At 43.7% G+C, this 16,089-nt stretch overlaps 1 protein-coding gene across 3 annotated transcripts in view; it reads right to left on the bottom strand.

Moving 5' to 3' along the window:
- Positions 1 to 1,432: 1,432 nt before the first annotated feature.
- The window catches only part of UGGT2 (UDP-glucose glycoprotein glucosyltransferase 2), a 96,617-nt gene continuing 81,960 nt past the window's right edge, over positions 1,433 to 16,089 (bottom strand). For 2 of the 3 annotated variants that reach the window (XM_064143879.1, XM_064143880.1), the window contains 9 exons: positions 14,272 to 14,357; positions 12,655 to 12,753; positions 11,389 to 11,473; positions 10,200 to 10,382; positions 9,388 to 9,548; positions 8,131 to 8,245; positions 5,467 to 5,583; positions 4,360 to 4,504; positions 1,433 to 2,297 (listed from right to left, as the gene is read on the bottom strand). In XM_064143879.1, the coding sequence (XP_063999949.1) occupies positions 2,275 to 2,297; positions 4,360 to 4,504; positions 5,467 to 5,583; positions 8,131 to 8,245; positions 9,388 to 9,548; positions 10,200 to 10,382; positions 11,389 to 11,473; positions 12,655 to 12,753; positions 14,272 to 14,357 (1,014 nt within the window). In that variant the 3' untranslated portion in view covers positions 1,433 to 2,274. Of the gene's footprint in view, positions 2,298 to 4,359; positions 4,505 to 5,466; positions 5,584 to 8,130; positions 8,246 to 9,387; positions 9,549 to 10,199; positions 10,383 to 11,388; positions 11,490 to 12,654; positions 12,754 to 14,271; positions 14,358 to 16,089 lie in introns of those variants that run through there. The other variant, XM_064143881.1, reaches the window with a different exon arrangement.

Raw genomic sequence — 16,089 nt, 5'->3', positions numbered from 1 at the left:
AGAAAGTATAGGCTGGATGTTAGGAGGAAGTTCTCCCCAGAGAGAGTGGTTGGCATTGGAATGGGCTGCCCAGGGAGGTGGTGGAGTCACCGTCCCTGGGGGTGTTCAAGCAAAGCCTGGCTGAGGCACTTAGTGCCATGGTCTAGTTGACTGGCTAGGGCTGGGTGCTAGGTTGGACTGGATGATCTTGGAGGTCTCTTCCAACCTGGTTGATTCTATGATTCTAAAACTGCCATGAGGAGTTGCTGGCTCACCCCTGGGTTACAGGGAAGTACCTGGCTGGGTGCTTCACACAAAGCAAATGGCCACAAGGCACCTTTTGAAATCCATGTGTGAAATGTTAAAACCTTGCAAAGTGTATAAAGGTAGTACAAGAAGAAATACATATAGAAAAGCTATAAATATTATTTGCATGTCTCATGTTAGCAAGACTTGAAAAATGATTTTAGAATTCTGGATTGTAATAACAAAGAGATTTTAAACAACCAAGGCCTGAGGACAATGTTGGTACTAAACAGGCTTCATATTTCTTAAGATTTAATCAGTTATTTGCTGGTATGGAAATATTATGCAAGTCATCATGCATTCACCCACCTAGTGCAAATTACTTCATCTGTTATCATTTCAAGCATTTAGACTGAAAGATGCTGCTTCTAGAAGGATTTTTTTGGTCACTATTTGCCTGAAGAAGCAGAAGCTGCATTTAAGGCACTAGAATCCAGTTCAAGAATTAAACTCCCTGTTTCCAAGTATGTGCACTGCAAGAACTTTTCACTTGGCAGTTTTTTGTGGCATCAAAAAGTCAGCTGCCCAGTAAAGCCATGGTTTAGTGAATAGAGAATCATAGAATCAGTCAGGGTTGGAAGGAACCACAAGGATCATCTAGTTCCAACTCCCCTGCCATGGCCAGGGACACCCTACCCTAGGTCAGGCTGGCCACAGCCTCATCCAGCCTGGCCTTAAACACCTCCAGGAATGGGGCCTCAACTGCCTCCCTGGGCAACCCATTCCAGGCTCTCACCACTCTCATGCTCAACAACTTCATCCTCAACGCAAGCATGAATCTCCTCAGCTCCAGCTTTGCTCCATTCCCCCTAGTCCTGTCACTCCCTGATGGCCTAAAAAGTCCCTCCCCAGCTTTTCTGAAGGCCTCCTTCAGACACTGGAAGGCCACAAGAAGGTCACCTGGGAGCCTCCTCTTCTGCATACTGAACAGCCCCAACTCTTTCATTCTGTCCTCATAGCAGAGCTGCTGCAGCCCTCCACCCTCATGGCCCTTCTCTGGACACTCTCCAGCATCTCCACATCCCTCTTGTAATAGAGGCTCCAGAACTAGATACAGTACTCCAGGTGAGATCTCAGCAGAGCAGAGGGGGAGAATCACCTCCCTTGACCTGCTTTATATGTGGTTATAAAGTTAGAGGAGCCCCCATTGATGGTCAAAATGAGGCAGGTGTTTTATTGTTTTATTTTCAATTTTAAACAGGATCATGATAATCAAAACTGAGTGGAAGCAGCTTTCAGGCACTGACCTTCTGATGCTATGTATCCTGGCTGGAAAATGATTTTAACCCCCAAAAAAGTAAGTAATATGTCATAAAATTCCATTAGGTGACCAAAAAGGGCCTAAGTATTACTTTTTTTTCCATAAGAGTCCAGCAGTCCTGCATAACAAATGAAAAATGACATTCTTTGCTCTAGTAACCTCCCATGTCAACTTAACTTTGTGTGGTCCAAATGACAGACATTATTCCTTGGTGTTATTTTTGCTGCACTGACTTGCTTTTGGCTTTGTTTCATTCCTTGTGACCACAGCATTCCTCCAGGGACTAAACTACAGATGTGTAACTAAAATTCTGTTTATATTTGTTTGCTTAATGCATGTATCATGCACAAACCAGCTTCCATCTGCATATTGAATGCATGCCTGTCCTCCCCCAGACTGACACTATGTGTCTTGGAAATGCTGAACACAGTTCTTAGTGTTCTAAAACCCTCTGGGCCAAGCTGTCTTTTCAGTGAGGGAAAAGAAAACCAAGGAAACAAAAGCTACTCTACATCGGTTTGAAAACCAACCCACACCAACAAAAACAATCAGGTACCTGTAGATTTCTCTTCTGGTTTTGCACTTCATTGAAAGCCTTTTAGATAACACTTGAAATGATAAAATATTTAGCTTCACTCTGAAGAATGTTTTCAAGCAGTGCCAGCGTAACCTCTGTAGCTCCCAATCAGTCTTTGGCAGAGCTCTCACCCTTGTTGCTTACAGGCTTGCTAAAGTTCATCGTGCTTAAGGCCTGTAACCAAAGGAAAGAGAGAACTGTAAAACCCAGCTTCATGAAGACTTGATGGCTTGTTTTGTGAAGTGTGGGGAAAAGCCCCTTACTTGCTGTTCACAACTCTTCCCAGAGAGAGTGATTGGCATTGGAATGGGCTGCCCAGGGAGGGGGTGGAGTCACCATCCCTGGAGGTGTTCAAGCAAAGTCTGGCTGAGGCACTTAGTGCCATGGTCTAGATGACTGGATAGAGCTGGGTGCTAGGTTGGACTGGATGATCTTGGAGATCTCTTCCAACCTGGTTGATTCTATGATTCAGCAGTCCATTTTTAGAGCTCAGACTCTAAGTTTCCACAAAGAACAAAAACTATGAATAGTTCTTTATAACAAAAAGTGAATTTGTTCTCCTACTTAAGTCTTTAAAATCCTTTAATCTGCTGAGTTTTTGTTCAACTTTGAGAGCTGAAATCACTTTTTTTTAGTCTCACATGAGCTCAAGCAGTCAAGTCTTACTGGAAGACCTATAAGAGTCTTGGTTTTTTACACCATTGTGCCATTTAACCCCATTTAAAATGCAGAATCACAGAGCATTAGGGCTTGGAATGCACCTCAAAAGATCATCTAGTCCAAACTGCCCTGGCTGCACAGGATCACCTACAGTAGATCATAAAGGAACACATCCAGATGGGTTTTTGAAAGTCTCCACAACCTCTCTGGGCAGCCTGTGCCAGTGCTCTGTCACCCTCCCAGTGAGAGAATTTTCCCTTATGTTCATGTGGTACCTCCTATGCTCCAGTTTGCACCCACTGTCCCTTGTCCTGTCACAGGACATCGCTGAGAAGTCCTTGCTGTGTCCTCCTGACACTTACCCTTAACATATTTATAAAGATTACTGAGGCCACCCCTCTGTCTTGTCTTCTCCAAGCTAAAGAGACCCAGCTCTTCATTTACAAAGTCTGTGTGTAAACAGAACACCCTTTAGGCTGGTGCTAAAAGGCCCTGCATACATAAGCACGGAGTGAGAGGTGTGAAGGCAAATGAATGGAGACTCGAGTTACCTTCTACAAAATAGATCTTAGCTTTAGGTTTTCTTCAGCTCTAAGCTGACATGTTTTCTTTACTAGTTCATAGAATCAGCCAGGTTGGAAGAGACCTCCAAGATCATCCAGGCCAACCTAGCACCCAGCCCTGGCCAATCAACCAGACCATGGCACTAAGTGCCTCAGCCAGGCTTTGCTTCAACACCTCCAGGGATGGTGACTCCACCACCTCCCTGGGCAGCCCATTCCAATGCCAATCACTCTCTCTGCCAACAACTTCCTCCTAATATCCTGCCTAGACCTCCCCTGGCACAACTTGAGACTGTGTCCCTTGTTCTGTTGCTGGTTGCCTGGCAGAAGAGACCAACCCCCACCTGGCTACAGCCTTCTTTCAGGTAATAGTGGACAGCAATGAGGTCCCCCCTGAGCCTCCTCTTCTCCAGGATAAACACCCCCAGCTTTGTGCTGAGGCCCCTCACCAGCTTTGTTGTCCTTCTCTGGACACATTCCAGCACCTCAACATCTCTCTTGAATTGAGGAGCCCAGAACTGGACACAGCACTCAAGGTGTGGCCTGACCAGTGCAGAGTACAGGGGCAGAACAACCTCCCTTGTCCTACTGGCCACACTGTTCCTGATGCAGGCCAGGATGCCATTGGCTCTCTTGGCCACCTGGGCACACTGCTGGCTCAGGTTCAGCTACCATCTCCCAGTAACCCCAGGTCCCTTTCTGCCTGTCTGCTTTCCAGCCGCTCTGTCCCCATTTGTGGCTCAAATGCTGTGGAAGAGTTGGTTTCCTTTGCACTCCAACAATAGGACACATTTTTCTCTTAGATTCTGGCATGAAACAAAGTTGGTTTTTTTTATCCTTTTAGTGTAAATCTTATTTAAAGAATCATCACACGACTCTTAAAACCCACACAAATTTCTCTCAGAGCAGGGAAAATTACACAGAGCATTTGTGCCTACTGCTCCTAATCTTAATTTCAACTGCATTAATATTAATTTCACAAAAGCTAAGAGCTGAATATGCATGTAGATTACCTTGTTGGAAGAATGATGTCAGTTTTTTCTTCTCCTTTTCAAGTTGCTGTATTAAGTTCCGTATTTCAGAGTCGTAATCAACCCATTCAGGAACTATCCGGGCAGCAGCCTTTAACTTTGGTTCTTTGGTTTGAGGATTGTTGCACTGAAAGTTCAAAACACACCAGATGTAAACAAACCAAATGTGAAAATATCTCCTTTCCAAGGGATTTAACCTAAAGTAATTTTGTCAGCATTTAGAGTTTTGTTGAAGGCCGATGGGAAAGGTCAGCTACCTTCATGTTAATGAAGCAAAAAGCCAACAATAATCCCCCTAAAAATGTAAATAAACCTTGTTTAAATAACTGCTATTAAATGCTTCTGATTTAACACATGCTGCTGAGATGGCTAGCAGAGACAGCTAGCATAAGGCTTCTCAGATTTAGACATATTGAAACTAAATTTTCATATTTCAGGCTGGAGAAGAGGAGGCTCCGAGCTGACCTTCTGCTGGCCTTGCAGTACCATCACCACATCCAGTTCTGGAGCCCCTATTACAAAAGGGAGGTGGAGATGCTGGAGTGTGTCCAGAGAAGGGCCATGAGGGTGATTGGCAGGCTGGAGCAGCTCTGCTGTGAGGACAGACTGAAAGAGTTGGGGCTGTTCAGCCTGCAGAAGAGGAGGCTCCCAGGTGACCTTCTTGTGGCCTTCCAGTGTCTGAAGGGGCCCTACTAAAAAGTCCCTCCCCAGCTTTTTTGGCTATCAGGGAGTGACAGGAGTAGGGGGAATGGAGCAAAGCTGGAGGTGGGGAGATTCAGGCTGGGCATGAGGAGAAAGTTGTTGAGCATGAGAGTGGTGAGAGGCTGGAATGGGTTGCCCAGGGAGGCCCCATTCCTGGAGGTGTTTAAGGCCAGGCTGGATGAGGCACAGCCTGCTCTAGGGTAGGGTTGGAACTAGATGATGCTTGTGGTCCCTTCCAACCCTGCCTGATTCTATTCCATGATTGAGTGTTCAGGTGCCTTCCAGCAAGGCTGCCCCCATGACATCTCATATGCATATCTCAAAAGCCACAGAAACTACAGCAGAGTTTTTAATCTATAAAAGTAATTAAACTGAAAATCGACTCACCAAATCTATAGTTTTAGCCTTTTTCTTGGATTCATCATCACACCAGGTTTCACACCAAAGCCATTCCTGAGGGAGTGACTTAATAGCCACTTGATGAATCATATTATTGGGAAGATCCTGTATAAGTTTTGTAAAATCATAAATTAGCATTGAACTGAATGTAACTGGTTAACAGACAACTGCTTACAAGCAAAGCAACTCAGACCATTACCATTTCTGCATATTGGTCCTCTGTTTCCCTCCCTGAGTGCTTACCTCTTCTTTTTTCAAGTATATTCAAAACTTTAAAGGGAGATTCCTGTATAGCAGCATCTGTATTAGAATCCCTCTCAGTGCTGGGTCCAGTCCTGCTGAATATCTTTATTGTTGATCTGGGCCAGGGGACTGAGTCCAGCATCAGTAAGTTTGCAGATGACACCAAGCTAGGAGCAGGTGTGGAGCTGTTGGAGGGTAGGAGAGCCCTGCAGAGGGACCTAGACAGGCTGGATGGGTGGGCAGAGGCCAATGGGATGAGATTGAACAAGGCCAAGTGCAGGGTTCTGCACTTTGCCCACAACAACCCCAAGCAGTGATACAGGCTGGGGACAGAGTGGCTGAGAGCAGCCAGGCAGAAAGGGACCTGGGGGTACTGGTAGATAGTAGCTGAACCTGAGGCAGCAGTGTGCCCAGGTGGCCTAGAGAGCCAATGGCATCCTGACCTGGATCAGGAACAGTGTGGCCAGCAGGATGAGGGAGGTTATTCTTCCACTGTACTCAGCACTGGTCAGGCCACACCTTGAGTACTGTGTCCAATTCTGGGCTCCTCAAGTCAGGAGAGATGCTGGAATGTGTCCAGAGAAGGGCTACAAAGCTGGTGAGAGGCCTCAGCACAAAGCCTATGAGGAGAGACTGAGGGAGCTGGGGGTGTTTAGGGTGGAGGAGGCTCAGGGGTGACCTCACTGCTGTCTACAGCTACCTGAAGGGAGGCTGTAGCCAGGTGGGGGTTGGTCTCTTCTGCCAGGCAACCAGCAGCAGAACAAGGGGACACAGTCACAAGGTGTGCCAGGGGAGGTCTAGGCTGGATGTTAGGAGGAAGTTGTTGCCAGAGAGAGTGATTGGCATTGGAATGGGCTGCCCAGGGAGGTGGTGGAGGTACCAACCCTGGAGGTGTTGAAGAAAAGCCTGGATGAGGCACTTAGTGCCATGGTCTAGTTGATTGGATAGGGCTGGGTGCTAGGTTGGACTGGATGATCTTGGAGGTCTCTTCCAACCTGGTTGATTCTATGAAAACAAATCCTAAACTTAAACATGCAAAACCATTTTCCCTTAACAAAAGGTTCTCCTCTTATATTCCTTTCCACTGATTTGCATTCTTTAAATTCAGAAGAAGACAGTAAATTGTCTATATTTAATGAATTAGTGTAAGAACCTGTCAAGTATTCATTTTGTCATCTTTATACAGACATTTCCATACTTCTCTTTAAAAATAACAATTAAACATGCTGTACTGGCAGTCTAGGTTGCAATTTTTCTCCTTAGGATTTCTATACTTACTATTTTTGGCATTTAACAGCACTTTCTCCCCTCCCCCCCAGCTTTAATTCTAGTTTTTAGTTCATATCAGTGTTAACCACCACCCATGAAGGCAGCAGTGCTGGCAGACTAGCACAGAGCTGAAACTGCTTCTTTCAGAAGGGCTGTGAGCACTCCAGTCAGGCATTTAAAACAAAAATACTGACATTTATCATAATGCATCCTTAGCAGTGGATAAAAGCTCTCCAGGACTCTTGTAAAATACATTGCACAGTGGTTTGTATTTGCAGAAATTATGCTCTATTTGGTGCCAGTAGCAGCAATAAAGACAGAAAGTGACTCCTATTTATAACAGTCAGAAAGCAGATTACTGAGAGCATATCACTTAGAAATATTTCTCTTTCCAAAGTAATTTCAATTCCACTCTGCTAAGATTTAGCTGCCTTCAAATCTGCTCTCAGCACTGACATTCCGAGGGAGGGCTGGCTGACACGGAAGCAGCTTTCAATTTCATACAATCAGCCAGGTTGGAAGAGACCTCCAAGATCAGCCAGGCCAACCTAGAACCCAGCCCTGTCCAATCAACTAGACCATGACACTAAGTGCCTCAGCCAGACTTTGCTTCAACCCCTCCAGGGATGGTGACTCCACCACCTCCCTGGGCAGCCCATTCCAATGCCAATCACTCTCTCTGAGAAGAACTTCCTCCTACCATCCAGCCTAGGCCTCCCCCAGCACAACTTGAGACTGTGTCCCCTTGTTCTGTTGCTGGTTGCCTGGGAGAAGAGACCAACCCCACCTGGCTACAATGTCCCTTCAGGTAGTTGTAGACAGCAATGAGATCACCCCTGAGCCTCCTCTTCTCTAGGCTATCAGAATGTGTTGTTAGAAAACTAGAAATGCATAGAACAATTACAAATGTGGCAGGTCCTCTAGGTTGTTTTTCCCCTCTTTTTTTCAAGTCCTCCTCAGTTACTGTTCAGTTCTCTGAATTGTGCTCATATGCACACCTGAAAATGTGCTAGAATAATAGTAAAGGACAAAGAGTTTCAGAGTTATCTGTCATACATAGTGAAATAAAACAAAATAATTCCATGCATATTGAGAAAGATAAAGACAAAAAAACCCCAAACTGCTGAATGCCACAAATACCTGATCCAGATTTGACAGACTGTTTGGATCTTGACTAAGAGCTTGGTACTGGCCCCGAAGCCTATCTCCAGCTGCAATCTTTCTGAACTTCTTAAGATCAACAACATATAAGGCACTGAAAGATTAAAACAAACAAATAAAAAGAACATCTGTGGAGTTTCACCTTTTTTCATAACATTAATAAAAGTAACAAGAAAGCAAAAACTGATCCAGTTCTAAAGGATTTTTTTTAAGTAGCTGAAGCAACAATAAAAATCAATATCTGACTGCATCTGGACTGCTGGGTCCAGTCCTGGCCCCTCCTAGTTCAAGAAGCACATAGAACTTGAGAGAGTCCAGTGCAGAGCCACAAAGATGAGGAAGGGAATGGAACATTTCTCTTACAAGGAGAGACTGAGGGAGCTGGGGCTCTCTAGCCTGGAGAAAGGGAGACTGAGACATGATTTCATCAATGTTTATAAATATGTAAAGGGTGAGTGCCAGGAATCATAGAATCAACCAGGTTGGAAGAGACCTCCAAGATCATCCAGTCCAACCTAGCACCCAGCCCTGTCCAATCAACCAGACCATGGCACTAAGTGCCTCAGCCAGGCTTTTCTTGAACACCTCCAGGCACAGTGACTCCACCACCTCCCTGGGCAGCCCATTCCAATGCCAATCACTCTCTCTGGCAACAACTTCCTCCTAACATCCAGCCTACACTTCCCCTGGCACAATTTGAGACTGTGTCTTGTTCTGTTGCTGCTTGCCTGACAGAAGAGACCAACCCCCACCTGGCTGCAACCTCCCTTCAGGTAGTTGTAGACAGCAATGAGATCCCCAACACAGAGGATGGAGCCAGGCTCTGCTTGGTGATGCCCGATGGGTGGAAGTTGAGGCATAGGAAGTTCCCTTTAAACACGAGGAGGACTTTTTTCACTGTGAGGGTGACAGAACACTGGAACAGGCTGCCCAGGGGAGTTGTGTAGTCTCCCTCTCTGGAGATACTCAAACCCTCCTGGACGCATTCCTGTGTGATCTGGTAGAGGTGATCCTGCTTTGGCAGGGGTGGTTGGACTGGATGATCTTTTGAGGTCCCTTCCAGCTCCTGACATTCTGTGATGAAATCAACATGTCATCAGCATTCCTGCCTTACTCATCTCTTACTGAGGATGACTGTAGGACAATTGCTTTTGAATGCCTCGGTGATCAGTAGCAAGACCCAGCTTTTAATCTAACTCACAAAGTGCATAAAAAGCTGTAAGGATTGATCCTTACCTAATATGGTATTTCCTTTTCCCAAGATGTGATGCCCAGTAACCCGTTTTCCAGAAGCGGTACCCATCCATTTCCTTACGGCTGTCACAGAAGGGTGTGTATCCGTAGGGAGCTCCATTCAGATCTAGATCTCTCAGCTCTTTTAGGTCACTTCTCACAATCTAAATAAAGATATATGTAAGTTTGTAATTTAATAGTGTTTTTAAGCTGTGCATGTGAGGACAGTTATTGCAGCAACCTTCCCAAAGTTTAATTTTCAGTAAGAAACAAACCGAACCAAAACTGAGATGCTACAGCAATGGATTACAACTAAAGTACTCAACTGGAATCATAGAGTCATAGAATCAGCCAGGTTGGAAGAGACCTCCAAGATCATTCAGTCCAACCTATCCCCCAGCCCTATCCAGTCAACTAGACCATGGCACCGAGTGCCTCATCCAGTCTTTTCTTGAAGACCTCAAGGGACGGTGCCTCCACCACCTCCCTGGGCAGCCCATTCCATGATGTCCACTAAATTATTATTCAAGGAAAAAAAGGTATATGTTTGTTCTGTGGCCACACAGATAATAAGGACACCAAATAAAGAATGAAAAGTATTTTTTCATTTATGGACCACTGTTCCTGGTTGTCTGATATTACATTCTTTCATACAGAAGTAAAACTTTCAACATCTATTGAGGATCTCCCCTCTAAAATGTCCTGTTTGTGACATTAACTTGGGCACTCCGAAATGAATGCAGGCATGTAGTTTTAAAACTAGGTTATAAGTACATTTTAGAATCATGGAATCAGTCAGGGTTAATTTTTCTTACCTGGTCAGCATCAACAAATATTATTTTATCCACAGCCAAAGGAAAAAGGACATCCAAAAAAAGAATTTTGTAGCCCCAAATAATTCTTTGTTTTTCTGTCTGTTGATAAAGCCAGCGGGGCCACTTATACTGTACTAACTCGTACTTAAAACCATACTTTTTAGCCATGTGAGGAATGACATCCTAGAAGAAGAATCACAAACTGGTTAGTTGGACATGCCTGTGACACTCAGAAGGAAAAAGAAGGAATGTGGAGCCAAAGTTGCAGCCACATCAGCCTTACAGACTACAGAAATTATTGTTTTAAAACATTTCTTTAGCTCTAGTAGTAGCTATGTAAATCCAAAAGGCATTTCTGCCAAGCTTATAGAGGCTACCAGAATAAATCATAAGTGGGCCTTAAAAAAATAAGAACATCACAGAGTATATCTGGTTAGAAGAGACCTCAAAAATGATCCAGTCATAGAATCAATCAGATTGGAAGAGACCTCCAAGATCATCTAGCCAAATCTATCACCTAACCCAATCCAATCAACTAGACCATGGCCTCAGCCAAGCTTTTCTTCAACACCTCTAGGGATGGTGACTCCACCACCTCCCTGGGCAGTCCATTCCAATGCCAAATCACTCTCTCTGTGAAGAACTTCCTCCTAACATCCAGCCTAGACCTCCCCCACCACAACTTGAGACTGTGTCCCCTTGTTCTGTTGCTGGTTGCCTGGAAGAAGAGACCAACCCCCCACCTGGCTACAGCCTCCCTTCAGGTAGTTGTAGACAGCAATGAGGTCACCCCTGAGCCTCCTCTTCTCCAGGTTAAACACCCCCATCTCCCTCAGCCTCTCCTCATAGTGTTTGTGTTCCAGGCCTCTCACCAGCTTTGTCACCCTTCTCTGGACACATTCCAGTACCTCAACATCTCTCTTGAATTGAGGAGCCCAGAACTGGAAGGCCAACACTAACCATGTCCCATCACAGGGTGCTTGAATGCCCCACTCCACCACTGCCCTGGGCAGACCATTTCAATGTTTGACAACCTTTAGACCTAAACCTAATGGTATTTAATGCACTCAGAAACCACTGCCTACTGTGGAAACTTAATTTTACCTACTCTATTGTAATTTTTGTTCAACAAATTTTAAACCCCAACAAACTACTTAAACTTTTAAATAAAGAAACATGCTTCTCCTACCTTAAATGTTGGGGAGAGGTAATTTTTCAGGAACCAAAATTTAACTGGTGTTTTTGTGTGACGTAGGACAGAAAGCATCATAATTCTGTGGAAATATAAGTCTATAATAAACAAACAAATACACACAGGTCATTGCATTTCAGCTGCACCTAAAACTCTCTAAGTGTTAATTTTCTTTAATCCAGACTAAGCAGAAACTTCTGTCTACTTCTAATAAGATTTCAAGAGCATGAACTCCAAATCACTTTGAAGTGGATTTATTTGATATAGCTTGGGTAATCAATACTGGAACAATCTCACAAGTGGATCTGTTAACAAGCTTTATTCCAAGAGAAGTGCCTGGCAGAATAACAAATAATTACTTGTATTAACTTGGCTACTGAGACAACTTATTATAGAAATAGACCGAGTGAAGACATCTAGTTGGAAGAAACCTCAAAGATCATCCAGTCCAACCTTTGACCCAGTACTGAAGGTGATCCTGGCACTTTGCTCTGGTAAGACCTCACCTGCTGCCTTCAATATAAGAAGGATATGGACCTGATAGAGCGGGTCCAGAGGGCTGGAACACCTCTGCTACAAAGAACAGCTGAAGCAGCTGGGATTTTTCATCCTGGAGAAGACTCTGGGGAGACCTAATAGTGGCCTTCCTTACCTGAAAGGGGCCTGCAGGAAGGTTGGAGAGGGCCTGTTTACAAAGGCCTGTGGTGATAGGATGAGAGGCAACAGCTTCAAACTAGAGAAGAGCAGATTTAGATTGGATGTTAGGAACAAGTTCTTTACTATGAGGGTAGTGGAACACTCAAACAGATTGCCCAGGGAGGTGGTTGAGGTCCATATTCTTGGGAGGTATTCAAGGTCAAGCTCAACAAAGCTCTGGGCAACCTGGTCTAATGGAGGATGGCATAGAATCATATCCCTGTTGACTGCTGGGGGGTTGGGACTAGATGACCTTTGGAGATCCCTTCCAACCCAAACCATTCTATGATCGTAAGGAGAGGCTGAACTTCATCCCTTATGTTTATACTTTGCTGCACTCATGAAAGACCTGGACAATATTTTTTTGTTCTTCAAAGAATATCTGTATGTTGGATCACTTTGTTCTCAAACATGAATTCCATCCTCACTGTATAGATCTTTTCTATGTACTGACAATTCATTCTTTGTACCTTGGTAAAAACAAATCAGTTTCATTAAGGCACTTAATTTCAGGATGAATTTTTACAGTATCCCTATGAAATTATTTGCTTTTTTCCCTTTCCTTACCTCAAAAAGCGTTCATATAAATGACCTGAAGCAACTGAAAAAATGTTAAGAATATCACTTTTATTTTCCTTCTCTTCTATTGAAATCTCTTCTGAAAATCTAAAAAGGAACACCCAGAATTACTGCATAAAATATACCTTCAGCAGAGAGAAAATAGTATCACATTAACATTAAGCCCATAAAGAACCAAAAGCAGGAAAACAGATGAAAGACTCATCCAACTAACTTAATACACTTAAATTCTACTCCCAGCATGTAGGTCTATGATACCAAAATCTTTTGAGGGCAGCACTTCGTACCCAGACACTCAAGACAAACAATGCTACAGTCTCTGCTATTTTCAATCAAACATAATTCTATCTCTTACCAAAGCAAAAATCAGAAATACACCTAGCCAAAAAACTTTGAGAATTAGAACCACAGAATCAGTCAGGGTTGGAAGGGACCACAAGGATCATCCAGTTCCAACCCCTCTGACATGGGCAGGGACACCCTACCCTAGAGCAGGCTGCCCACAGCTTCATTCAGCCTGGCCTTAAGCACATCCAGGGATGTGGCCTCAAACACCTCCCTGGGCAACCCATTCCAGCCTCTCACCACTCTCATGATGAACAACTTCCTCCTCACATTCAGCATCTCCCCATCTCCAGCTTTGCTCCATTCCCCCTAGTCCTGTCACTCCCTGATAGCCTAAAATGTCCCTCCCCAGCGTTCTTGTAGGTCCCCTCTAGATACTCATTCAGATATTGATTGTTTTGACCTCAAAGGTCACCTGATTTAAATGCTCTTGAAAGGACAATGAATATGACTTCAAAACTGATAAAACATCCCATGTTCTGATCCACAGCACACTTATACTTCTCTATTAAAAAAAGAAAAACAACCAAATCAAACAAACCAAAGAAAATTACTTTTGTAAGCAAGAATGAAACATTTCATTTACCTCATTCTCAAAAACAATGTAACAATTTCACAGGCATTTGTACCTTATGAATAAATCCAAATTCAACTGAAAAAAGATCAGCCTGAATCACACACCATCCACAGCTAACAATCATGACCAATACTGTGAGTAACTGAAACCAAAATTTTACAGTGGTATATGGCAAACTGGAAATATTAATTCAATGCTTGAAATGTAAAGCTTGAATCTTGGCACAATTATTTACAGAGCTCACACTTTGAAAGTGTTTTATTGACAAAATAAAACACCACTCTCTGAGCATTCATGAATTATGTCTTGCAGCAGACAAGCTGCATCATAGCCTGCTTTTTTGATGTTCAGTTTGGTTCACCTGAGTACCACGTTACAGGCTGAGACTTTCACACTGAGATTCATTCCCTGACACAAGGAAATAAAAATAACTCCAGTGGAGAAAATTATCAGGAATTAGAAGTGCAAAAATTTTAAAACAAAAAACATGAGGTGTTCAAGGCATTACATTTAGTCTTTCTCCCCTTTTATTTATATCATAAGTCCCTTTTTATTTATATCATAAGTCCCTTTGGGAGCCTTTTGATATATTCATATCACTATCAATTAAGAAACACTTACATGGTGTGAGAAACAATAAATGTGTCCTGGCATTGTTAAAATGTAAGCAAATCATGCACTACCTTGTAACTGATTCCTCATTTCCTTTCTTTCCTGTTGTTCCATCGGTAAGGAGATCTTCATTCATTTTATCAGGCTTCTTCTGTACCTATTTATTAAATACAAACATATCTATGAAATTTGTGTAGTTAATTGATAAGTAGTACTACTTGGATTGTGATATCATAGATTCAACCAGGTTGGAAGAGACCTCCAAGATCAGCCAGTCCAACCTAGCACCCAGCCCTGTCCAATCAACTAGACCATGGCACTAAGTGCCTCAGCCAGGCTTTGCTTGAACACCTCCAGGTACGGCGACTCCACCACCTCCCTGGGCAGCCCATTCCAATGCCAATCACTCTCTCTGGCAAGAACTTCCTCCTAACATCCAGCCTAGACCTTCCCTAGCACAACTTGTATCTAACTCTGGTATTCTGGACCAATGTCTTACCAGTTTCAGTACAATACTGAACCACATTAAACAGTAAAAAATGCCATTTCATACTTTTAAACTATATACAGAGCTTACTGTAGTAGGAAAATAATCAATTATGAAACATTGAACAGTGAATAGTAATTCAAACAGCATGTTCAAACCCTCTCCACTTCTTTAGGCAAACAGCAATGAAAAGTGTGGGGAATCATCACTCCTTACCTCCCTCCTGAGATTTTGAACCACCCATTAGCCAGCAGAATAGGAGTAACAGGGTGTTACACCCTTGTCATGGAAGGCTAATAGGCCTAAAACATGTCCTGGCTTGCACCACCCTTCTACTGATGAGGGAAGGAGGGTGGGAGGAAAACAAAGGCTTGGGCCATTATGTCCCCTCCCAAAGTGATAAAGAGGTACCCACAGGTATTTATGCATTTGTGAGTGTCTTGCCCAAGTAAGTGTAAGCAAGCCTTAGTTTCACCAAATATGGTCAGTTTGGCAAAGTGCCATTCTGATTGGTGAATCTCTGTGGCCAAAGGAGCCATTACACTTGGGCAAGTAATATAAATGGAGCTAAGTTGCAAGCAGTTGGCATTGGAGAGAGCTGCCCAGGGAGGTGGTGGAGTTACCATTCCTGGAGGTGTTCAAGAAAAGCCTGGATGGGACCATGGTCTAGTTGATTGGACAGGGCTGGGCGCTAGGTTGGCCTGGATGATCTTGGAGGTCTCTTCCAACCTGCTTGATTCTATGATTCTATCTTGCCCAGATGCTTAATAAAAGCACTAAAATAATTTTGTTTGCTGACCTTGATTTCCTTGATTAAAAAGAAACTTAACTGGTTTTGAAACATAGCTTCTAAAACACTTTGTGTTTGAACATGTTCAGTTCCAACCATGTTACTCTCGCTAAGTTTAGGCTAAGCCTCACAAACTTCTGCTCACATTCAGTCATGTGTCTCTTTAGCTAATGCTTCTGCAGCCACATCTAGTTCTGTTGACATGAACTGTAATTCAGGTGAATGATAGAGCTTACATATTCTAGTTATAAGCTTATGTGCTAGTTTGAAGCAGGCTAGAAAGTTTTGGTGAGAAGAACTAGATCATAGGCTGTGAAAGGGAAACAATGGTGATGTCTACTCCCCTCAGAGTCTTGCTGAAGAAGAAATGAAAACATTAGATAACACTCTCACCATTTTGTCTCACTTTCTGGCTGGGCTTCTGACTGAGCTGCAGCTCCCTAACCTCACCTTCCACTCACCTTTGCTTCTTAACCTCTTGGCTGAACCTCTATTCTTCCTTAGACTGTGGTAAGGTTGAGAGGGGCAGGGGTAAGGTGCAGGGGTGGTTGAGAGCCCCTCCTAGGGACTCAGGTTTCTGGGAGGGGAGTTGTGTTTCTGTATTACTTTTAC

The sequence above is a fragment of the Pogoniulus pusillus genome, chromosome 5, assembly GCF_015220805.1.
Source record: "Pogoniulus pusillus isolate bPogPus1 chromosome 5, bPogPus1.pri, whole genome shotgun sequence".
Lineage (NCBI taxonomy): Eukaryota > Metazoa > Chordata > Aves > Piciformes > Lybiidae > Pogoniulus > Pogoniulus pusillus.
This window is presented reverse-complemented; position numbering and strand designations above follow the sequence as displayed.